This window comes from Cataglyphis hispanica, chromosome 12 (genome assembly GCF_021464435.1).
Source record: "Cataglyphis hispanica isolate Lineage 1 chromosome 12, ULB_Chis1_1.0, whole genome shotgun sequence".
In the NCBI taxonomy this organism is placed as follows: Eukaryota; Metazoa; Arthropoda; class Insecta; order Hymenoptera; family Formicidae; genus Cataglyphis; species Cataglyphis hispanica.
In genome coordinates, this window is record NC_065965.1 from 2,665,257 (window position 1) to 2,690,992 (window position 25,736).

At 33.2% G+C, this 25,736-nt stretch overlaps 1 protein-coding gene across 1 annotated transcript in view; it reads left to right on the forward strand.

Moving 5' to 3' along the window:
* Nucleotides 1-813: 813 nt before the first annotated feature.
* LOC126853269 (dopamine D2-like receptor) overlaps nt 814-25,736 on the forward strand; it is a 183,955-nt gene continuing 159,032 nt past the window's right edge. Inside the window, exons 1-2 of the mRNA XM_050598868.1 lie at nt 814-2,573; nt 13,671-14,773. Coding sequence (XP_050454825.1) covers nt 14,051-14,773 — 723 coding nt within the window. The 5' untranslated portion in view covers nt 814-2,573; nt 13,671-14,050. The remainder of the gene's footprint in view (nt 2,574-13,670; nt 14,774-25,736) is intronic.

The following is a 25,736-nucleotide window of genomic DNA, read 5'->3' on the forward strand; positions in this document are numbered from 1 at the left end:
ATTACTTGATATATTCTTTAGATAATATATTATAAATAATTAATTGAAAAACTAAAGTTTTTTACAAAAAAATGTTATATGTATAACAAATTATTATAACAATATCCAATTTTATGAAACTGTATTCTCTTATCTCTTTTAATCACTTTAGAGTAATATTTAAATTAATTATATTTATCTAAATTTTTTTGTCTTTTTTTTTTAACATTAATATTTGCACGATATTGTGTAGAATCTGCAGTTGGTTTTCAGGAAAAAAAAATCGGCGATAAAAAGACAGTCGAACTCATTAGAGCAACTCACACTCTTCTCATAACGTGCAATTCCCTGAGCGCTAATAGTATCAGATAGCATGATACAGACGTGCTGTAATCAAAGCCCAGTGTCGTCATATTCGCCGGCAGGCAACAGAGACCTGCAGGATCTGTGCCAACAAATTTGAGCAGACTCGCAACCTCAGAGACAATCAAGAAAGGACTGCGAAAAAGACCCTACAGGGAAAGAGAAGGACGGAAAGTGAAAGAAACGAGTGGTATAGAACGGGAACGGCCAGCGCCGTCACAGAGGAGGAGTAGAAGCTGATGGAGGAGGGTTGAGAATTAGGGGTTGGTCGCAGGCAGCGTGCGCGCGAGAGGGCTTTAAGGGTGGGAAAGGGTGGAGTCCCCTCTCGCGCTTTCTCTCTTCCTCTCTCGGTCTCTCCCTCTCTTTCTCCCTCGCCAACCTCCAACCCCTCTCGAGCGCGCGCGAGCATTCGGGATTCGAGGTGGTGTGGAAACTCGAGCAGACAGCCAGTCGCTCGCCGTACGTTTCACGACGTGGCTCGAAAGTGCTGCCTGGCCGATCGAGATAAGCGACGACGACGACGACGACGATGGCGATGGCAATGTGATGCTACTCCTGGACAACAACGCCAATCAATTCTGGTCCACGTTAAGATTCGCCGTCGTCCGGCAATGTCAATAGACATTTGACACTTGGCGATCGCGCCAATCATTCGGTCGTCGTTTGCCGGAATCCACAGGTATCTCAGGCAGCGCATTGTGGCAGCCGACCGTTTTCGTGCAACAAATTGCAAGCCGGACTCTGGATGATTGTCGCTTGCGAATCGATCGGGATCCAGAGACATATATTATAAGATCTCTCTCCATCGTTTTTAAAGATTCCATCGTGTGACGTGCGCGTTTGTCGGTAGAAAATCGCGGGAACAAAGCTTTGTAAGTTTAAAGTGGGACTTAGCTCAAAAATTGACATTTCTCTTTAGATCTCATAATAAAAAAAATTTGGTGATCAATTAAGGATTTGCGATAAAATCGCTCGCTTTCGTTGATCAGTGACGCTCTTATGGACCAACGTGTGTGGCGCGTACACGCGTTTCATCATCAGTTTGAATTCAATCGTGGAGGACTGAATTTCCGGCTAGGAAATTTAACGTCGATCGAAGGTGAGCAACGAAGCCAAATTAGCCGGAAATATCGGCGGATCGGATTAACGTGGTGTCCGTCGTCATTGTTCATTCAGACCTGTAATTATCGCTTAATTGAAAAAGGATCAAAGAGTGGCGAAGGAGAGGCAAATCAATTGTGAGAGGGAGAATAAAAACAGAGAATAAACTGTGAAGGAGGGAAATTAAGGTACGATCGAGCATACGTGAGCGGAGACAAAGTTTACACGAGAAAGGTCGAGCAACGATCGCGAGAGCCGAGGAAGGAGCATAAGTGCCGTTTCCACGGAGAATTTAATAAGCTCCTCTGCCGGCAGAATGCCGCCCCATAGATCGGATACGACGTCGACGGGGTTTCCGATGCCGTCGCAAAATATCTCAGGCAATCCGCCGGCGCTGAATGGCATAGCTTAAGGCGGCTTCCTGTGTATACCACCGTCACATGACGCGGATAATCGAAACGATAGCAGACTGAAGAGATCGAGCAGGCTTCCCTCGTGGCGTGGTTGCATCCTCTCCTTCTCATTTTTTTTTTTCGACATCTCTTTCTTCCTCTCTCTCTCTTTCTCTCTCGAGTCTGCTCGATTTTAGCGATCACGCGACACGAGGAGCGCTTCGCCATGTACGCGTGACATCATGTCGACGACGTCTGTGCGTGACACATCGTCGGGTGGTGACTGCGTCGAAAGTGACGGTATACTTGCGTCGAGGGGTGTCGATGAATCGGGTACACTCCGATATGCCGAGTCCAGGACAACGCGGATGCCGAACCCCATAGACCGTGTCGACCACGCGACGTCGCGATTCGATGGATCGATCGCGCGCAAGATCCGTCGCGATCTGGGAGCGTCCCGTCGCGGATAATCGTCGATCGTCGTCGCACGACCGTTGCTGCCGGGATGGACGGTAAGTCCGACCCGTGTCGCTGTCGCGTGTTGCTGGCACGCCAATTTCGTTGACCCAAGGTCCTTCACGTCGGTGATGTCAAGGGCGTAGTCACGTGTGCGATTTGAATTGCTAAGCAGGCCTGGATCACCTGATAATTAAAATACGATACGAGAGGGACGGCGATTTATTATCTGCGAGGGAAACGCTTGAGACAAGCGTTAATTGAATGCATCGTCTATATAAGGTTGAGTTCAAAAAAATATCTAGTGTTTTTCAAAACGATTAGTTGGAATAAATAAATAATCACTTCCAAAGAATCTTAAAATGTAAATAAAATCAAACAATTTTCAAACGTAATAATTTTACTTCTGTTGTAAAAAAAAATAAATGCAATATTATATTCATAATTGTGTCAATAATAAGCAATAATTCTCTCAGTACTCTGTATATTTTTGGACGCTAAGTAATATTGTCACGTTTCATTGTTTTAACATACTCTGGCGTGAAAAATCTTTTTTAATGTGTCCATAACAATGATAAGTCAATTTTATGGAGATGAAGCGAGATAGAAAGATGCTAGCTCCAGGCTGGTATCGTGTCGCACGAATTAAGGTCTATAAATGAGAAGACCGCGGAGAGTAAAGAGTGTAACACACAGGGATGGAAGGGATTCTTTTACTGCCTTTTTACCTCCGTTTCGACATCGACAGCAGCTTTTTCTTCGTTCCTTCTTCCTTCCTTCTTACTTTTTCCCTCTACCCTTGCATCCCTTGATATATTAAAGGGGCACGTGAAATATTCCGAAGGCATTTTCATTACCGTCTCTGGGAATGCATGCGGGTTGATAAGCCTTTCTGTACGAGGGCGTAGGGCAAAGTGGATTGCGAAGAGGGAAATCAAATGTATTCGGTTGTCAGTGTGTTGTTTTTTTTTACCTTTTTGCAGCTTCAGAGAGAAAATTACATTATTTTTATTAAATTTATGCAGAGAGAGAACACAAATACTCGGTTTTATTCAGCGTTATAATCAGAAAAAAATGTTTTTTTTGCGGCATGGACACTTTTTAGTAGAATGCCCATCAAATGCAAAATTAATCTCGACTCTCTTCTCTGTTATCAATGTTGATTTTCGTCGAATCTATTCCATTTAAATTGGCTTTTATCCGAAGCGAGTAAATAATGAATATTGCGCGCATGCACATACTAATTACATATGAATAACTTAGATTGGATTCTCTATGCATAGTAATTATATAATATTTATGATTGTACACACCGATACATAGTTCGGTTATATGTGTAAACAGGTAAATAAATTTATATTTATTCTTATTATTATTTTTTATTATTCATTTTTTTCTTTATTGCATTCACTTGTATATTTTTTTCTGAAGTAAAACAATTACATACTATGAAATTAATTTGACTTAAAAGTACATAAAATGTATTCTAATAATTGAAATATGTATATTAACAATTACTTATCTATATTTTAATTATATGAACAAACTTAACTTGTGCAATGTCAAAATATTTATGATACAATTGCAAATCAAAAAAAATTCCCATTTTATCTATCGCAAAAATGCTGAACAAAACTTATGATTTTGAAAAAGAAAAACTGTAGCCTCTATACATCTTTTAAGTTAAAAATCATATACCTCAGTAATAACCAATGCAGGAACAAAATATTAAATATACATACATACACATATACACACATATGCACATATAAAAATTCAACAATTATATTAATACAAATTAAATGCAATATCTCTCTAAATATTATAAAAAAATTTATTGTATATTTATTATATATTTTTATTTAGATGATTAAATAAATAATTGTCTGGAAATCTGTAAATGATTTAATTTTCTCGGGCAAAGTTGATTTTCATTTACTACGTTTGCGATATCGTTGAATAAGGAGGTTTTAAAATGCCTTCAATGTTTTGAAATTACATAGTAACATAAGCTGTAGGGCTAGTAATCGGTGAATTTTGTGCAAATGGATTCTCGGCAGACCACTTCGCTTTTTCAGGCGCAATTGAATCGATTCCGGCACTCACGGCAGTTCTCCAGTCCAGTAGTTGACAAGGTAATTTCAGTAATTCCCTGAATGTACGGTATTTTACAAATTCCTGGGTACACTTACAATCTGTGTGTATTTAGCACATTGAGTTATTATTGAGAGAACTTATGGGCTCGACTCTTTCCCTAAGAGTAAATGAAAACTTTTCTCTATAATTAAACGTAACAAAAATTTGTTTAAATAAAAATCTTTCTGTTCTATTTACATTTTTTCTTTATATTTCTTTATATTAAGTAATCATTTTTTGAATTTTAAAATATATTATCAGTGTCCATCTTTTGGCCTTATTCTAAGATTATTATATTATTTGGTTTTATTCTAATATATGCGAAAAATTCCACATCTTTTTCGGAAATTTTATTAATATATTTTTAAAATTGAGAATATTTTCTAGATATCATATAGCATACAATTTTTATGTTTGCACAATGTTTGCCATTATCCAAATATTCGCTTTAAAAACATGTACGATATTTGCAAATAATATCTACAAAAAGAAATCATGTTCCAAATAAAATTTTTTAATGAAATTTGTTTTTTTTCGTAGTAATATTATTGCATATTAAATATCGCTAGAAAATTTAGCAATAGCATCCTTCTGTTCTAAAATTATATGAAAATTTGATGGAATAAAGATGCATCAGATCTATAACTAGATAATATTCAATAAAAAATTCATGATTTATATAATTTTTTATTGAAAGAGGCAAAAACAATTGCGTAAAAACGGTCACCTAATCAGAAATTATACAGTTTACTTTTTGCTCGTTTCGCGCTTTTATAATGTGAAAAGCAGAAAGTTATCGCCGGAAACAGAAGAGAGAATTAAAGCAGTCCTTATATACGTATGGAATTCTGTCGCATTTTTAAACGAGAATCGATTGAATGCAGTAGAAAAAGCAGGAATCTTTTTCAGTTAATTTAATAGAACATGTTTCTCTGCCATTATTTGTTGCGTCACTATTATTATATGTATGCCAATGTAACGTTGACAAAGAAAAATGATGACTGTGACGACCGAGTATAAACATACTTTATTTATCTTCATATTATTACGCATATCATGTTAGACACACTTACAGTTACAATTTTTTTTTCAAAATAAGATTTTTAAAATAATTTTTTTGATATTGTTATCGTATTGGTCTTTCAATTGACAAAATATAATTTTAGCAAATTTATTCAAATTTCATATATATATATATATATATATATATATATACATTAATTTTATAATAATTATTTTACTTATAGTTGTAAATATTATTTTATAGATGGACATCTACAAAATAATATTAGTATAAAATATATTATATATTATATATATAAATATATAAATAATGTATTATAATGATTTTATACATAATTACATTTTATTTATTTTATAAAGGGCAGTCTTATAAAATCACTCAACAGTTTGCAATGATATCTAGAAATTAATATCGTAAAAGTGTCACAAACTGTTTTATCGAAAACTATGATATTTGCATTTATTTATAACTTATATATAAAAACTTATATAAACCTTAAAATATATACCAAAAGAAAAAATGTTATTGCTATGCCTAACAGTTTCTTTTTTAAATAATTTTTTTTTATTGCAAGCTATATTTTTATCCAAATAATAATTATTCACAATTATAATGTGCGTGACATTGGTTTGTAAATATTAGCATATGTCAAATTTTACTCTTTTAGGTTCATTTTATTTAATTATTAATGTTTGTCGATATCGTGTGTCATATAGGAATATTTGTGCCGCGACACACATATATAGTTAGTAATTATCACATATTAATTCGGACTAAATTGTTAATTATTCAATCTGGGATAATGTGTACAAAGTTAATACAACGATCTTTTATGATCGTATATTAATATTGAAATTTCTATCATGCCGGAAGAGAAAGAGTTCCATATTTATAGACAAATATCGATATACTGTGATTCAATTACAGCTTTTATCACAGCATATCAAATTAATTTTTGTGTATGAAATGTTACATATCTAATTTGTTTGCTTAAAATTTTATTTTTTATTGAATGTAATTGAATCATGTCTGTAATTACATTCGTATCTCATTGAAAAATAATGTTCTTTTAAATCAAGATATTATAAATATGTAAAAATACTTTAGATAATTATTAAGAATTATTGAAACTCTGTATATTTATTATTTTTTAAACTTAAAACTAAATATTAGAGTCCTACTTTGGATACATATTGCAGTACTCAAGATAATTCCTCAAGATCATTTCTCACCCAAATGGCGCACCAAATGTCTAACAGAATAGCAGGCAGGAAGGAGTCCGCATTAGCGAAGTTTCGTGCTAATTGTATGTAATTAATTATATCATTATTTCACCGATTAATCTAAGTCGCTCGGTGGAGAATCATATTTTTCTCTCTCCTTACGATATACGGTATTCTTTGCCGCAACTGCTGCACAAGAACGATCAATCTAGAGCGATACGATTTCATTTTTTGAAAGACAGAAAACAACGTTACGTACAAAGAAGAAGAAAAATGTTGCCTTCCTGGCGAGATAAAAATTGCCAATAATATATTGCGGGAATATTTTCTGCCTTTATCACAGCAGAAATCGTTACATGCGACAATTTAATATTTGAAAACAATTCTAAAATTTTTTTCCTGTGCATTTGAATATTTCATAGAGCATGGAAGTGTGTCTTGAAAAACGTGAAATTGATGGCAACAAATTGAAAATTTATGAACAGCAATACGCATCGGATGACCATTTATTTTATTTCCGTGAAGTCAAATTATAGATGATACAGTTACGTAAAGAATGAATCTGTTTAATGAGTCGTTTGTTTAACTTTAATTGCCCCTTTATACAAAAGAGTAATTGACTAGGTAACTAATAAACTGTGAAATTCAATGAACAAATAGTACAGCAATATTCTAGCTTTATATTAAACAGGCTTTTAAATATTATCTTTTTTTATTTGAAACTGGAGATTGCAGTCCTAATGACGCTTTAAATATCAAATAGAAATCACAAGTGAGATCACCGTATACATTGACGTACAGGTCAATTAGCGCCGATTCACAATTAGTGCGACATTTTCATTTCTCAAATTTTTGTTCCACTGACGACTGTCGCGTGCAAATAGGAGCGTTCATTTTTCATTAATATAATATCGCGTTTTATATTATTATTGCATCACAACCATATAAGCATCAATATATCATACGTCACATGAACCAGCATATTACATTTACGAAAAACAAAGATAAATTGTTAGATTATATTGAAAACTCACATGATATACGATCAATTTGATCAATTTGACTCAGTTCTTGTAAAAATGAAGACTATATTACTATGCTATATTAAAAAATCAATATCTATTTTTATCACATTTAATAATTCATTTTATTTATTATAAATGCAAATGTTATCATTTTGAGTCAGGATTTTAAAAAATTCTTTTGGCAGATATATTTTAAAATATTACATATTATAGAATATAAGTGTTTTTTTACTTTATATTTTGCATTTTTTTATTTAAGTTATACAGGGAAAAAAAATATCTAGATATGTGTGTCGATTATTTACATTTACACATTTGTCCGAATTTTTAAATCAACCGTAGCGTACACATGTTTGCAGCCAATAACGAATAATAATGTTTGCAATCAACAACAAATAACATTCTGACGCGTAATTCTCACAGAGGGACGGATCAGAAAAGTTGTACCAAAGGCATGTTTGCGTGCTCGTGAAAGTTAGCTCGCTGACAACAGAATCCTTTGAGACTAACCTAGGCGAGAGTGGACGAACTCGCATTATTAACGCTTGCAAGATTTCCTGCGTGCACGTACCTTTTTATATTCCGCATGTTCTTCTCTTGTGTAGCACTCGCCTCAAAACTGGATCATTTTTTACTAGAACGCGCACATGTATGCATCTCTCGTAGTTGAAGCTTTTTTTTTATATTTATGCCGCGTTGTCATTCAATTTTTCTTGGTTGAATAGATTTAACGTCATTTAAAGCGTAAATTATGTCATGCACATGCAATTTTTGATGGAAAAATTTTAAACAAGTTTATGATACAGAATAATAGATATTATAAAAAATTTAAGAGATTAAGAAAAAATTGAAAAATAAATGCAAAAATATCGTAGAAAAATAATTTGAGAAATTTGATAAACCGGAATATATTTATTGAAGAAATTATTCTTTACTATCAATATAAAATTTTGTGTTATTGTATTTCCGAAAAAAGGAATTAAAGAAAGTAGTGTATTAAAACACGATGTTCAAGATTTAAGATAATGTAAGCTTTAGAACAAAATTTATAATTTTTGATCTCAAAAATACAATGTAAAAATAAGGTAATCCATTTTCGAAAAATTTATGATTGACTTTAATTAAAAAGAAAAGTATCAAAAAGCTATTGCTGCTAAAAACAAATCAATTGACATTAGTAAAATGATTAATATAACATAATATCCTAACTCTGATCAAATGAGATAAATTTGAAATAATATTGTCAAATTAATAGAATATGCCATTAAATTAGAAATATCGAATAATTATCTGTGATATTTGCATTCAATTATGTCAATCTATTTCTGTTTATTTCTATCTTCATCTAATAATAATTACAAATCTTCTGATTGATTATTTGCTCTTGTCACACATTATTTAATATTGTCCATATTCTATTATGTAATTAATTTAAAAACATAAAAGTAATATCTTTGTACTACTCACATTTAGCGCATATGTAGAATTTTGATAAATATCATAGAATAACTTTTCTTTTAAAAATAAAATTATAAAAGAAATAAAATAATAAAAAATAATAGTAATATATAAGTATAATAAAGAATGAGTAATATGTTTCCTCTGAAAAAAAATTAAAGAATATATCTTGCATTGTGTAAAAGATGAGAAACAGAATTGCCGGCTCAAGTTACCTTAAATTGAAAGAATAAATTATGACAATACAAGATTCTCACACAATTTACTCAAAGACACAATTTTAACAATACATACTCTACTCAAGTGCGCGGTATTTTTTCTAATTAACCATGTCAGCGTAAAGCGCTGAAGATTTTCCAGGATAAAGCTAGACTGCATTTACGTATTTGCATTTGTACTTTTCCGCAAATAGATATTACGAGATTAAATATTGTTCGTGCTTAATTCTATTACTCTATTAGTTGATTTCTTTCTTTATATACTATTTTCTTTGACGTTAATTTACAAAAGTCTTTAATCCAAAACTATAATTATCCGGACCACGCGAGGTTATCTAATAAAGAATTACAAAAATAAATTCTAAATGCTTCTTAAGGGTGAAATATTTCATGAGTTATTTGAATTTGTAAGGTTTATTTTTTTCATAACGCGCATAATACATCATTTTTGAGGAAATGAAACGTCAAATTTTGGTACTTTCTTCTTTCTGTGCATCAGCGTGGAATAATGCATGAAGTTTTATAGAAAAGGGTGAGCGGGCACAGCAACAACGACGTCAAATGTCGGGAACAAAATTTCAACACTGTGTTCTCTTCACTAGGGATTAATATCGCTTTGCATATTTACATATTCAAGTAACGCCGCGTTTCTTGTAAAAGCAACGGAAAGAATATCGTTACTAAGTCCACTCATTATTCTCAAACTAGCGTTAATAGTTGATGCCATAATCATGCGTAAACGATCATTATGTGTGTGTGCTCGCAATCTTTGTTATCTATATAAGATTTAAAAAGGTTTCAATATTTTTATAGTATATCAAGACATTTGTAATACAATATCCGCAAATTCTAGACGTCTTTAATTTTTATAAATTTTTTTTTATAAATACAAATATTTAACATAAATTAAATCACATCAAAGAAAAAAAAATAAAAGTAACATAATATTGTCAAAGCAATTTTGCAAAATAAGAAGAGTGAACGACGAGAAACGATACTATTTTATGAAGTGTGTAAAACACTTGCGACGTGAGATTCCTTTTACTTTCTTTAAATTCATGGAAGAACGGAGTTGGGAATGGCATTCGCGAACATTTACAGAATGTCGATATCGAGGAGACAGTCTAAAATGTCGGCGGCCTCGGAAGGACGTTTAAGATCTGACGTTCGCAGTAGGTATACATTCCTCCTGATAAAATTCAGTCACCCTTCTTCAACACTCTTACATTTTTGTCGTATCCGTCGCTCGAAGCGCAGAGGACGAAGTACGAAGGGTCGCGACACGCACTAGGCAAAAAAAAAAAATAAAGAACGAAGGATGAAAGAGAGAGTGCTGACGGAGGAAGGAAAGAAGGAAAAGGGAATACGAGGTGAATTACAGGATGCGTGGATGTTTCCCTTCGGGTCGTCTTCGTTCTACATTTTTTTCCCGATAACTTTTCACGAACTCAGATACTGCATTATATGCGAATTTTATAATAGCAAAGATAAATCTCTGCTGTTTTCGTTATTGACTTTAACAAGAGCGATAAATATATTATTTTTTATCGGAGATTCGATAAGCCCCGCAATTATTAATATAAATATGTTATTAATTATTTACATACATGTCTTATATGTAATAGCAAAAAAGATTTCAAAAAAGTATTTTATAATTTAAATTAATAAAAATTTTTAAGTGTATAATATGTTATTTAAAATAAGTATTTATTTAATTATATTAGATATTAAAATAGTTTCTAAATTTTTAAATTGTTATTTATAATTAATTTTGAATCTAAAGATATAAAATATACATTTACTTATGTACGCAACAAGTGAAATTCGTTAGAAAACTGTTGCGATAGACGTTAATGATATCATCAAAGATTATCTTTTTTTTTGACGTTTTTGTTTAAATAGATTCTTATAAATATGTATACGTATAGTAGATATTTACTTTTTAAAAAATTCTGTTCTCGATTTCTTTTTTTTTTGTGTCGGTTTAGCAAAATATGCCAAAAGTTCTCACAAATATGAATTTCATATAAATGTAAACTTTTTTATAAAAATATAGCTTTCGCATTGTGTCGTTTCCGGTTGTTTTTATTTATTTAAGTTTTACACTTTATTTCTCTGAATTTTTATTTATTTAGTTATATTCAGATAAAAAATTTACACGCTACGCATGTATGATATTATTATAAAATTGCTTTATTAGAAATATATTCTTGGATTTAAAAATGACAATTTAAATATCAATACTCTTTCTTTTTTAAATAAACTTTTTGTCGATCTCTATTTTTCTTAATATAGAAAAATATGAGATTTATAGCCAAGTATACAAATAGTTAATATCTAAACACCCCTAGTTTTAAGCAATAATTTATGGAAACATACATATAAACCTATTTTATGAATATAAAGCGCTTATTCTATCATACGATAGATATATTTCTTCGTATTTATACGATAGTCATTTTGCCTTTTCATATTATCTTGCATAAATTACCTAAAATGTGAATAATAGGACAATTCATTCTATTTTCATATCGCCGATATGCAATGCGCCTTTGCAATAAATAAATGTGTTAGATTTACCGCGTGCATTCGTGCGAGCGCATACGAGCGAAATAAAAATTCGCGCATTTGCAATCCAAAACAGTACAAGTTCGATACGCGTCGGTTCGGCATATCCGGCGAACTCGCTGCGCTTAACACATTAAATGGGCGACTTGCCGTGGTCGCCTGCAAAACAGCCACCACAACAGAATTCAATTTTCGCAGTCGTGAGCACGAATAGTTTCACGTCAATAAAGAATTGATGAATCCATCGTCCGCGATGGATGAAGGAAAAAGAGAACGGTTTTTAGCGAGAGAAAAGCCGTCGTTGTCCCCCGCTTTCCATTCTTCAAGCGCAACTTCCTGGTACATTGCCTACATAGAACTCCACAGCCGGAAATTTAGATTATATATATATATATATATATATATATATATATATATATCACGAACTTTACAGCCAGTAGACTGTGATACTCTGAGAAATTTACAGTCTGAAAGATATTGCCACGTGATATATACCGACCTTCTGGGTTCTCTTTATGTAGAGGAGAGAATCGGCGGGGACGGAAGGTCCTCGCGGGATAAGGAGATGATTTCTGTTCTTAAGAGGGTCTACAGAGGATAGCTGCGTTCCGAGGCCTATCTTGCCAATTTACTCTTTCTACTTCTCACACTTTCACCGCGTGTGCCAGAAAAGAAACACTATAATGCCTGTCCATCTGTCAATCCTTCCCCCATGTGTACTTTCGATCTTTTGCCTACCAAGAACGAAAGCACCCTATTTCAAGCAATCTGTGGATGGGTGGGTGGGGACAGCCTCACGGCTGAGCTTTTGTTTAATTCCGAGATTGCGCCTCGAGACACTCGTTTCGAACGGTATGCCGTGCGCAGATGGGACCCCGTGAGTTTTTCCATGTTTCATTAGGGAAGAGATACTCGATAGCCTGAATGGTTTTCTTGCGTAAATTTATCGCTTTGCTTGGAAAGTTTGATCGCGATTAAAATCACCGTGCGATCAAAAAAAGTAATGGAGAGCGTTTGTTTTGCTTAGAAGAGAAAAAGGAGAAAAAAAAAGAAAAAAAAATGTTTTTAAGAGAATCGCATTGTTAAAATATTTGATAGAAAAACGGTTAGTATTATAAAAATATAAAAAGTGATTTTGTTTTCTGACGTAGCAGACACATGAAACTTTAATAATGAATATTTCGATTAATTTAGGATAAATATTATCTTTCAAATTAAAAATGTTAAAATAATGTAAAAAATTAAAGATTTTTAACAAATTCCTACAATTACAAGCAATCAGATACAATTAGATAATAACATCTCATTTTTATATAAAAGCAAACAATACTTTTTTAAAATTTAATTCTACAAATAATGCAATAAAAAAATGATGTTATCCTAAGTTATATTTAAAGAAAAATTTCAGAGTATTTTGTTAGCCAAACAAATAATCGACCGACAGTCATTTTTACTGTCAACTAAAAGTGAGGTCGTTATATTTTGATTTTGTCATAAATTCATAAATATTTAAACTAAAAAGTTAGAAACCCATAATTTAAACTCGCGCATGTACGCGTCGGACGGTTGAACATATTAGTTTCGAGTCATATTTTTAAACGGAAAATTTTCGCTTGACGTCGTCAATTTACCGAGCAAAATTTGAAAACAAACTTCTGTTCCCGATGCATACATTCTTCCGTAAAAGCGAACGCTGGTAGTGATCGCCAACTTTTCCTCCATTACAGAAATCCTGGAGGAAAGATTCAACTGATACGCGTCTAAGCCAGGGATCCTAGAAACTGGGTGACCGGCCAAAGGGTCGATTAGAAACAGTAGCTCTCTTCTTGCTCAACAAAGAGGATCAAGAAGCCTTATCGTACGTGCTGTCCAGTTGAAGAAAAAGAACCAGAGAAAGAGGAAAACAAAGGAAGAAGTAGAGAAAAGAGAGAGAGAGAGAGAGAGAGAGAGAGAGAAACGAAAAGTGGAAGAAGTCATTTAAATATAGGATAAAAGATGTGGAACGCAAGCAGAAAAATGGAATTTCAGGCGAGAGGCTCTAAAATCTCGTGAAATCGGTGTCAGCGCCTGGCTGAGGAGATAAGGCGATCATCGAAGATCGACCGTGATGGAGGCGAAAACGAATGCTTCGTTCGTCAGGTCAATCTTCCGGAACCTCACGCTGACCTCTCGCGAGCACCGAGCTTTGAACGAGTCACCCGGAAGAGAAGCGGATACTAGCATCAATGTGGTCTCCGCAACCGTGCAGGAGGAAAAGATGGCGGATCTTCTGGGTGACGCTCTTTCGAATAACAATAGCAACATTGTCGACGGTAGCATCGAGTCGAGTTGGTTCGATGACTCGACGACCGACGCCGTCTCGAACTTGTCGGACTCCACCTCTTCCTTCTTCGCAGAATCCTCGTCGTCGTATTCTACCCCGAGCGTGGACAACTATACCGGCAGCTTGTCCGATCTCTTCGTCTTTGACGATTTGAACGACTACATCAACCGGCTCAACTACAGCGTTTTCGTGAACCTGACGGCCTACTACGGCGACGGTTACGGTGCCGAGTTGAACCTCAGCAGCGTGAACTGCACGTCGTCGATAGTCGCCGGGAACACTGGCCGACCGGGGGATGAGTGCGGTGCGATTGACAAGTCGAACAGCTGGTGGGCCCTGATACTCGTGATCGTGCCGTGTTTAACGCTCTTCGGTAATGTGCTCGTCATCTTGGCGGTAGTGAAGGAACGAGCTCTGCAGACCGTCACCAACTACTTCATCGTCAGCTTGGCGGTCGCCGATCTGCTCGTCGCGGTGCTCGTTATGCCGTTCGCGGTCTACGTACTGGTAAGTCGTGACATTTCTCTTTGCAAATTTATACTATACATCTAATCACACGAAGAGACGATTTCCTTCTAATCAAACGTGTGCTTGTACTTATTTCAAAGCACATATCTCGTTTCTTCATATTTTCTCAAAGGGGTAATTTAGTTTAAATACCTAACGCATTAAACAAATATTTGCTATATTATATTATGTTAATTACTAAACCTGATAGTAGCTATAAAATGTTACTCCTGTTAATTATCGCGCTTAAGATTATCTAACTGTATAAATATAAATTATGTAGTTTCACAGATATGCAACTCACACAGCATATAATTTATTTATTCGGTTATCTGATATAATTATCGCAAAAATGCTCTTTAGAGCAAAGAGCTTTTTATATCTTTAATTATTAATTATAAAACATAAGGATATAAATATCCTACTGTATCAACATTGATTAATAGAAATAATATTTTTAATTATAAACTGTTGTATGATTTATGTAAATAAATCAAAAACGTGATTTCAAGGGTGGAGCCTCGCATCGATCGCAAATTTACCTGCTAATTAAACGCTACCGTTACACAGCGTTTGCATGTGCTCAATTACCGCCCTCACTTTCAAAGTAAACGAAAAACTAAATTGAGAAATGCTCCCTTCTTTTCTTAAATATTTTGATCTTGTTAATGTACATGTATCGGCTATTAAAGAATAATAACCATTTTTTTGTTAATTAGAAAAAAGAATTTTTACACAAAATTTGAAATGTCTGTAAGAATAAAAGAGATCAATCTAATACGAGAAAAAATTTTTACTTCATATTGTGATATATTATCTATTCAGATACGTATTTATTTAACCAAGCCAATTGCTTTTTCAATGGAAATGCTATGAGAGATTCCTAAACGGGCATAGCAATTATTCATAGAATGTTTAGAACAAACCAGACTGTTATGTTAAGGCAGTTTGATTCAGCGACAGTTGAAGTACGCACACGTGAATGAAAACAGAATTAGTCAATTAAAGCTATATCGAATAATTCTGCGGATGAATGCCAGTGGCGCAGTGCGATCTGTTGTAGAGATAAACATGTTAGTTAATTCAAACGTTTTCGAATTCGCCTATATCGCGATCATTAAAAGCGTTTTGTCACTGCACATAGTGTGTCTTTATTTAAAGAAAATTTTGAACACTAAACATTGGCTTTTTAGAATCCATTATTGTACATAAGAAAATTATCTATACCTATAAAAGTATTGCAATATCTCTAATTAATTTAAATAAATTGCTAGTTGATTATAACTGATCGATGTGACAATATTATCAATTTTTCAATTATATATAATTATATGGAAGCGAAAAATTGCTATTATTAAAATTTTAATATTTATAAAAATTGTTAAAAAATGGAATTATATGCATATGTGATATCAAAATCATAAAACAAATATAGATAAATAGTTTAACATAACTAATATTATGTAAAAACAATATAATAATAATTTATATTTTTATTACTGTGTTAGAATTTTAGAATTTGAGAAAGAAACACATGGTTTAAAATTGCGCTGGACTTTTGTTTCCATTGTTAGCAGGCCGTTTGCTTATCCTGGCACGTTCCACATAAATTATATCGCAGAATCCACACGTGATCTTATTTTAAAATCGTCAACGGTGCCAAAAGAGTCGGATGATATATTTCGTTCCTGATGCGCGTTAGATTTTACAATTGCGATAGGATTAAAGCAGAAAAGGGTGCAGGTCGCAAAAAGTCACGACTGCAATTTTTTTAAAAATTCCAATTCCAATATCGCGGTCCCATAAGTCGGTAGGCTACTGGTTCAAACTGATCGATCTCGATTTTGATAGATCAAACGGGATATAAAAGGATGATTGGTCAATTAGGCCTGCGTACGTAATCCCAAACGTGCGAATGCCCGTCGATGCAGTTTTCGTGCACATCCGCATATGTCCTAGATTCCCTGCAGCATGCAACTTTATCGCGATCGTGTGTGCAACGGAATTGTCGACAAACACAGATTGCAAAAAAAATCCCAGATGAAATTTGTTTTCTTAATTCTGCCGCAAAATATTTGTAAAAATTACCTTTTTAGTAATTACAGTCCAAAAATTTTAGAGAAATGTCTTACTAAAACTCTTCTAATTATTCCACTAAATTAGAATTTATTAAAATATTAATTATAAAAAAGATTATAATTATAAAAAAAGGTATACATATATAATACATACATACATATATATAGTCTACACCTCGAATTGTTGGGAATAATTTATTTATTCTAATAGACATTTATCTTGTCTCTTAAAGAGATAATGTACAATTTTGATACGTGTATTAAGAGAGTTTACTAAATTTCATCTCATATTAGTTTCGAGAAAATAGTTTACGTGTTTTGAGATTAAGTTAATACGAACTTTAACTACAATTTTCGCGTTAACATTCATATAATAACTGGACGCTATGTTCCGAGAAAGTTCGTGACTATAATCAATAAGTTTCTAATCGTCAGCAGAGAGACGATGTTCGCTCTTGCGACTGCATGACTTGCGTTAACTCTGCAATGGATGGAGATGGAGATGGGTGTTTTAATTATACTTTAAATAAAATTCTACCACTCATATCCTTGGCATCTCACGGTACCAGCTGGAGAGCGACCAGCATCGTTCCAGATTACATTGGTATGATAAAATCTAGGTGCATCTAAGTGCAAACACGATGAACGTGCCGAGATCGTTCTTCGGCCGCTTAAACGATCGTTCTGGAGTTTCGCATTAAACGATTTACTAGCAGTGCGTGTATTGTGTATATGTGTGTGTGTGTGGGTGTGTGTATGTGTGTGTATATATGCTGCAACGAAAGTGTTGTCATTGGGTCAGAGCACTTTACGCTCTCTTTGCAGTGTACTTGGCATGGCAGTGTCATCCTCCCTTTAACAACGAGTGAAAAATGGTTGCTTTCTCTCTCTCTCTCTCTCTCTCTCTCCGCGCATTTATATCGCGAATTCCTTCCACTATGCTATTTCTCGACAAAATTTCGCAAATTCTAACAAAGTCACAAGTTGCGACGAAAGCTTCCATTTTCAACAATTTTACCATATCTCCCGATAAAAAATGTGTTAAAAAAAATTTGATATTTCTTATTTGAAAAAATTACTTTATGGAAATATTGATACACACATTATAATAATTGAAAAAAAGAAAGATAGGTAGATAAAGAAAGAGAGAGGCAGACAGAGAAAGAAAAAGTAAAAATAGATCATGTAAACTATTAATTACAATACAGAGGACTTTAAATAATTTTTATCTATCAGGAAAATTTAACGTTATTGTATTTTATCAATTTATTTAGCAATAAATAATATCATTTAGTAAATACATTTTAAAAGTATTGAGATATATAACCTTTTTATTATGAAAGCTTAATTAACTTTTTCTATTATATCTTATATTTTTTCTTATCTAATGATTACATAATTTCCTCAAAAAGAGCAAAACTTAGTGAAATTTACTTTTTGTAATTATAAAAAGATTTGCTATGACCATTATTTCTAAAAACTGATTATAAATTTTATTTTTGTTAAGTCAGTAGGTATTACTTCATTTCCTCTCCTTATCTTTTTTATTACATTTTTTATGACTTGCTGCGGGCCTGATGTTTAGATTATTTTATATAATATAAAATGAAAATCAACAATGCTCGCGCGCATGTTTACATCTTGAAATCCGCAAGATATTGTATTTTCTGCGAGCAAATATTTGTATTCTCTCGTTCCTTTCCAGCTGATGACTCCGGAATTTGCGTCTTCCCTATTATTACAGACTAGCTTGAATCGACAGCATCCTTCTATCAATGTAAAGCTCCCTGTCTTATTTTTATATTTTGCTTTCGTGTGCACGCCTGATTCGATTTTATATGGCGCCGCCATCGTTTTTACAATCTCCCAAATGTCACGGTAACTCTTTTGCTAGCGCGCAGAAAGCAAATTGCACAGTTCCGTCAGCGATGCAAAGGAGTTGGTGTGAGCGGAAATACAAGTTCGCCACAATATCCTACTCGCAGACCGCGAAATACTGAATGCCATGAAAATAGTATATGCGCATCGCGTATGCAAATGCACTTGGCACTTTCAAGAGACGAACACATTTATATATGTTTTAAAATTTCATTATCGTGTTCACAGGGAGAATTACACTTTAAATATAGTTTAAATTTTTCAAAGAAAGAGAGAGTCTGTAAATTAAAAAAGAAATTGAAATTTCTTTTGTGAGTCACTTCTTTTATAATTGTGTAAAGTTTTCTGATGATTTTTCACAATGATTACTTTTCATACATGTTAAAGATAAAAAAAAAACAAAGATAAATAACAAAATTTAAAAAGAATATATTTTTATTAAAAACTAAAATATTTATATTTGTTCATATTGTAACAAATACGTATAGCTTATCTCTGTTTTTTTGCATCAACACTTTCTGGTTATTTGTTTGTAATAAAATTGTTACTACAATAAAAATTTTTTATATATGACATTAAATACAATAATTTAAATACAAATAATTTTTTTAATATTATTTTCAACATACAACAGAGAAAAGAAAACCCAATCGTAAAATAACGTTGCATATCAACATTATGTATATTTTGCGTGCAAATATCGGTCACGAATAACATAGCCGTGACGTCATTGTAATTTTGCACGCAATATTTATATTAATAATAATAATATATGATATTGCATAATATTTGATATTGCAAACATCATAAGAGCGACAAAATTCAGATTTTTTTAAAGCGAGAAAGAGAGAGAGAAATTATATATTTTTATACCTCTTAATTTAAAAAATTTCTTTTTGATATAATTTTATAACTTAAAAATAAAAAATAATCGGCATATTTTTAACAATAATGTTTTTAATATAAAATTACTAGCACTATGTTAATAATTAAAACGATAAAATGCAAAAAATACAAGGCTATTATTATTTTAATCAGAATAACCGCAGTACTTTTTTTAGAAGCTGCAACTAAACATGTGGAACACTTTTATATTTTGGGATTTTAAAACTTGGAAATAGTTTTCATTATAATGAAATTCAGCTCGAAAAGAATAAGAAGATAATCACCTCAGTAAAGTTGTAAGAAGGGATTAACTTTCGTAAAGACAAAAAAAGAGAAAGACAGAAAGCTAAGAAAGAGTGAAAGAGAGAGAGAGAGAGAGAAATGGTTACTTTGAAAATATCTTAAAATTATTTAAAAATATTATTTTTTAAATCTAAAATTACAGTTCTCATTTTAGAAAGATACTTTAATAATTTCAGAGACAAAAAATAATTTAATAAGAATTTGTCAGAAATTGTCGAAGATATATATTCTATAAAAATAATTGTTATTATTTGAGAATAGTTGTTATCAAAAACATTGGAAACATATTCTTAATTAATCCAAATCAATTGAAGATTTAATTAAATATTTTTTTTCATTTCTTAATTGTTTATTTTTTTGTATTAAATATTTAGGTAATTAATTTTTTTATTATTAATAAAATGAAATAAAGTCCATTTAAAATTACATATGTAAATGTAGACGATTTTCCATATTTTCAATCTTGAAACAAGCTTAATCACTGAAAAATTTTTCATTTTCTTTCGTTTATAACATAATTACCACTAATCTTTTCCTAAAAAAAATTAAGTTAAAAGAAACACTGTAACTACAAGAATTTCAGAAATACGGTGCATATTCATAGAGAAATTCATTCAGTCATGGCCATTCATTTCAAAGTACTTGAGCATGTAAATTTAGCCCGTCATGTATTTCCGTACAGTGTTTTGATCGCATTCGAGTGCAAGGAAAAGTAAAGAAGGAGCTTTTATATCGCGGAACGAATCGATTCGTTTTGGTAATCCAGTTACTTTACGGAGCGAGACGCGACACAAAAGACGGCAAAAGTAATAAACCATGCATCTAACACGTTGCATTCGCATTGCAAAACTCCATTAAATTCTTTTACGTACCGGTGAAAAGAAAAGCTAGATCAAGATGTGATTTGCAAGTACGATTACTTAAGACCCAAAGACCGACAGAAATTCGATACTACATTGCAACTTCATCACATTCAATTTTGTTCATGTTTCACTGTATCTGTATAAGATAAAACGAAATATGTGTTTATATGATTCGAGATAATTCTTTACATTTTTTAATATGTTACTAACAATGTTTTTAAAAATTATATCAAATTTTCTTAGAATGTTGCTACAAATGATGAGCTGTTATTACATTCGGATGATAATAAACTTTTCCAAATTATTAATTTTTTCTAATATTAATATATCATTAACGTAGTTTCTAAAAAATGTACTAAATTTTTCTGTACCTGATAAGCTGTTATTACTAAAAATAGAACACAAAGCAGTAAATGGCAATAAAATAGCAGTTGTTTGAAACAAAGGACGAGGGAACTCGGAAAGTTTCATCACGAAGTGATTCCGTTCCATTAGTTACGGCATTATCATCCCTTGTCAACATACGAGGGAGAGAGTGAGAAGCGCAAAGACGTTTCGCTGAAAGATGTCGATCGAAACGGAGACTGTAGCAGAATATTGCAATTTTGGCGTAGCACGTGCGTGCTTCTCGTGACGATTTGAGAAAGGAGTGCGCGAGAGCGAGGGTGCGCTCTTCTCTCCGAAGGGTTTCGTCGAGGGGTGCTGGCGTGACCGCGAGTAATTTCGAACGGCGTTTCTCCCCTTTAGCATCCCCTTTCCGCGCAAACCGTCGGTGGCCTCAGCACTCTTGGCTGTCTCACCGAGTGGAACAGCACGGCAAGATCGCCGGGACAAGGTCTATGTTAATAACACAGATCGCTTCATCGCATGCATGCTTATTATTTAGCCATGCCAGCCCCGGTTTTGATTCGTGCTGGGTACACACGACCGTAACACCGCTAACATGAATATTAATGATCGCCGCACGTGAGCGCGGAATGGTCACTTTTCTTCTAAAAATAGTTACTCCCGATTATGAGAGCAATGCCGGAAGAACGCTCGTCCTTGACGAGGTATTTGATTGTCTCCTCATTGTCGACTAACCTTGATACCTTGCCCTCGAAAGAACGGCATATGCCTGATTCGATGCGATTGTAAAATGAGTTAATTGTTTTATCGTTCACTGCTTAACGAATAGTACTAGATTTATTTGTTGCAAAAGAAAGGAAATAATAACGTGTCTTTAATGAATTGCATTGTGAATTACTTGGTAATTGCGCGGTAATTTGCCCTAATTTAAGCTATTAACTTATCAACATTAACTTATCACCTTTTTTCCTATACGTCAAAAAGTTCCTTTTTTTCTTTTGTAATAATTAAAATTCTTCACGAAGGTCACTGCGTAAAAGGCATAAGTTTGTTAGACAGCAAAATTGCTGTATAATTTTTTTCTGACACACGTGACTCAAACTATATATATATCCTTGATATTGAAAAATAAATTGACTGCGTGATTGTTTTAGACTTACACAAAGATTTTCATTCTTTTAATTTTATTAACTTTTTGTTACAAAACTTGTGTATCGATTAAATCTTCTACTATTACTCATGTTCTTACGTATTATAACGAAATTGTTGGCAACTACTTTTGCTTGTAATTTATTGTTGATACTCTTAGGATTTGATAGAAAAAGTTAGACACGTGTGTCAATTTTATTTTTTAATTTACATTAAATTGCAATATTAAAATAAAATAATATTTCTTGCATTTTTATACATATACATTCATACTTTAAATAGTTATATGTTTCGATAATTACTGCTGGTTTGCTTATGAGAAACACACAACAAGAAAAAAGAGACTATTCGTGAGAATAAGAGCGTTACTATGCAATTTTTCTGTACGAACATTTCTCATAATACGAGTTAATGTTTTCAGGATAAATTAGGTTCTTAAGGGCAATTTTTTTGCAGATTTTCCCGCAAGCTAGTTTTTTGTCAGAGACATGCAGTTTTATGATTATAATAAAACTACAAGAACATTACTTTCGTTTTAGAAAAAATCCACGCGCGCAATTGAAAAAGATTAGTATAATTTATTATTCAAAAATCTGTTTAATCAGGTTTAAAAATCTTTATAGATTTATTGATCAGATAGAGATTTTGCGATCATGTCCAACCAATTGTCACCAAAGAATTAAACCATTTCTATAAACACGATTTATTTATGTAATAATAAATACAATTACAATTTTAATTAGAAAGTTATCTGTTTAATTGGGAGGAAAAGATTTCTAATGTAATAAATGTTATTATATAAACGCAATAAAAGTTTAAAGAGCAATTTGATTAAAATTATAGATAATACCGATTTAAAGTGTCATTGAGTATACACAAGCGTCAAAACGACCTTAATTAGTGGCATTCAAATACAGTTTCAGGTCGTATATATTAATATCAAATAGCTTGCGTGACAGCTTCGATTAGTTATCCTTACTTGTCATCAAAGTCTCATTAATCTCACCACTTATGATGAAATACGCTCACGAAGTAAACTTATGAAATGAGAGAGAATTAAATAAACTTTTGAAAAAGTTTCAGATCTTTACTCTCTTCACGCGTAAGAAACTATTAGACAAAAAGAAAGAAATAGACAAGCTTTAGATAAAAAAAAAAAAGAAATTAAAGCTTTAAACAAAAAGAAAGAAATAGATTCATATAAAAATATGAATCATATTATATCTTTTAAATTTATAATTATCTAATATAATATTTTCTTCTTAATTAATCAAAGAATCTAAAACAAATAATTATCTGTTATAATGTTATGTTTCTGCAATTAGATTCTTATTTAAGATAATTATTTATTTAAGATTAATTCTAACAATAAGATGAAAGGATTGATTTTACATTAACGCGTTAGTTTACTTTAACTGTACTTTAATTCACTCTTTCTTCGGTCTCTTGTGAGAAGAAACAAAGAATGAGTTAAATTAAAGTTAAATTCGATCGAAGGGAAACCGCTTCCCTCACAGAACTCTCATGATTTCAATCTGCCTCGCAGTAGTACAAGTCGACGCTTCGAGCGGCGCGCAAATAACGTCGTCCAGTGCTCGCCTTTCACGCACGGCGACGAGATAAATCACGGGCTCGTTGACGTAAGTAACAAGTCGCGTGAAGGAAGGAGTAGCGTAAAATTCGTCAGTGGCTCGCGTTAGCCGCAAACAGGCGCGAGAGAAAGCCGCGTGGAAGAAAGGGTTCGCGGCAGCGTTTCATCATAAATCATCGGGTGGTGTGCGACGACGACGACGACGACGACGACGACGACGACGACGAAGGACGGGAGCCCCTCGACGTCGCTCGCACAAGCTGTGCAACGCCATCGAGCCCGTCGCGTCCGCCTCTTTCGTCCCATTTCGCCCCATTTCACCCGTTTTCGCCCGTAGCTACGTTCCCCACAGCATCTTGCCCTCTATAATGACGGAGATACGTCCGTCCATGTCGCACGTACCCGTCATAATTTTCAACCTCTCTCGTCCTACGACCTCCATGACTTTAAACTGTCCCGTTATACCCACCTCTCTCGCGCTGTCAAGATGGTAATAGTTTTCCCAACGTGTTTTCTCTCTTAGTTTCTTTGCCAACTTTGAGAAAAAAATTAAAAAGAACTGTAACGCCTATAAATAAAATAAGATGCGACTGAGAATAATTATGCAATCAAATTCAATCTTTTTGCTGCTCTGTTTTATTTTTTGAGAATTTATTTTAAAGTTAAAAAAGTTAATTATTAAGTATTCTTAATTTTTTCTTCATTTTATTTACTTTTGAAAAATCAAAGTTGTACATAAAGAGAATTTTGTTTTCAATATCCCATTTGTGTTTACGGCATGTATTAGAATAATTTAATTCCAATAAATATATTAAGCATATCATTAAAAATTTTAGTTTCTAAAAGAAATTAGTTGTGCACACTAAAAAAGCTAATTAAACATTCTAGACTGATAAAATTTTTATGATAGAATTTTAATGATTATTCCCTGTCATAAATATTTTTATCTGTAGTATCTATCATAAACGAAAGAAGAGAATATAAAAAAATAATATATGTATATGTTTAATAGAGAATTAGCTACAAATATAAATTTTTTTATTAGCACTACCGTCACAGGAAAAATGTTGAAAACTACTTTCTCACATAGTATTATATTTGTTTGAGTTTATTTCGGCAAGCGCATCGTCTAAAATGAAAATTCCTTTCCTTCGCAAAGTGTTAAAGTGTTTCTAAAGCATCGAGGGGAAAAAAGTAGCTAGCCTATAGGTTGCGGCATCGGCGCTCGCGCGCGCGGACACGTGGATGCACGCGGGAAGCGTTGTCGCGTACATTGCATTGCGCGATGGAGTGTAACGCGATCGCCATGCGATAGCTCGTTCGAGCGTGAAACTCGTGGACGTCGCGTTACCTGGTCATTGCTTTAAATGGTACCGTAGGGCGCGTATAAACAAATATCGTTCGCTAAAATTGATCTCTTCCTGCAGTTACGAGCCGTCTCTGTACCGCTGCCGCTGCTGTTGCAGCAGCCACGGATCAGCAATTGCTCCATGCGCTACGAATGCATGTGTATGTGTGTATTTGCGCGTGTGCGTATATGAACGCGTTATATGCGAGGAATCGATGAATTCCGGTTATGGATGCAATTCCTGAGGCCGGGAGCGAATTTGAGACTAACTGGAATTTCGGGGCGCCTGGTAATTGGCTACGTAGAATTTTCTGATTGGCTAAGTGAGATGTAGTTACGCGTTGCGGTGTACGCATTCAAACGTTGCGCACCAACATGATAATGGGTGGTTCTGTACAACGATTACGAGAATGCCAACTGCACAAACTTTAGCTTCCTCTACATGTATGTTTAGTGCGATTGTAAACGATTCGAATAACGAAATTAATGTTAATTTTATTTTTATTTTATGAAAAATATA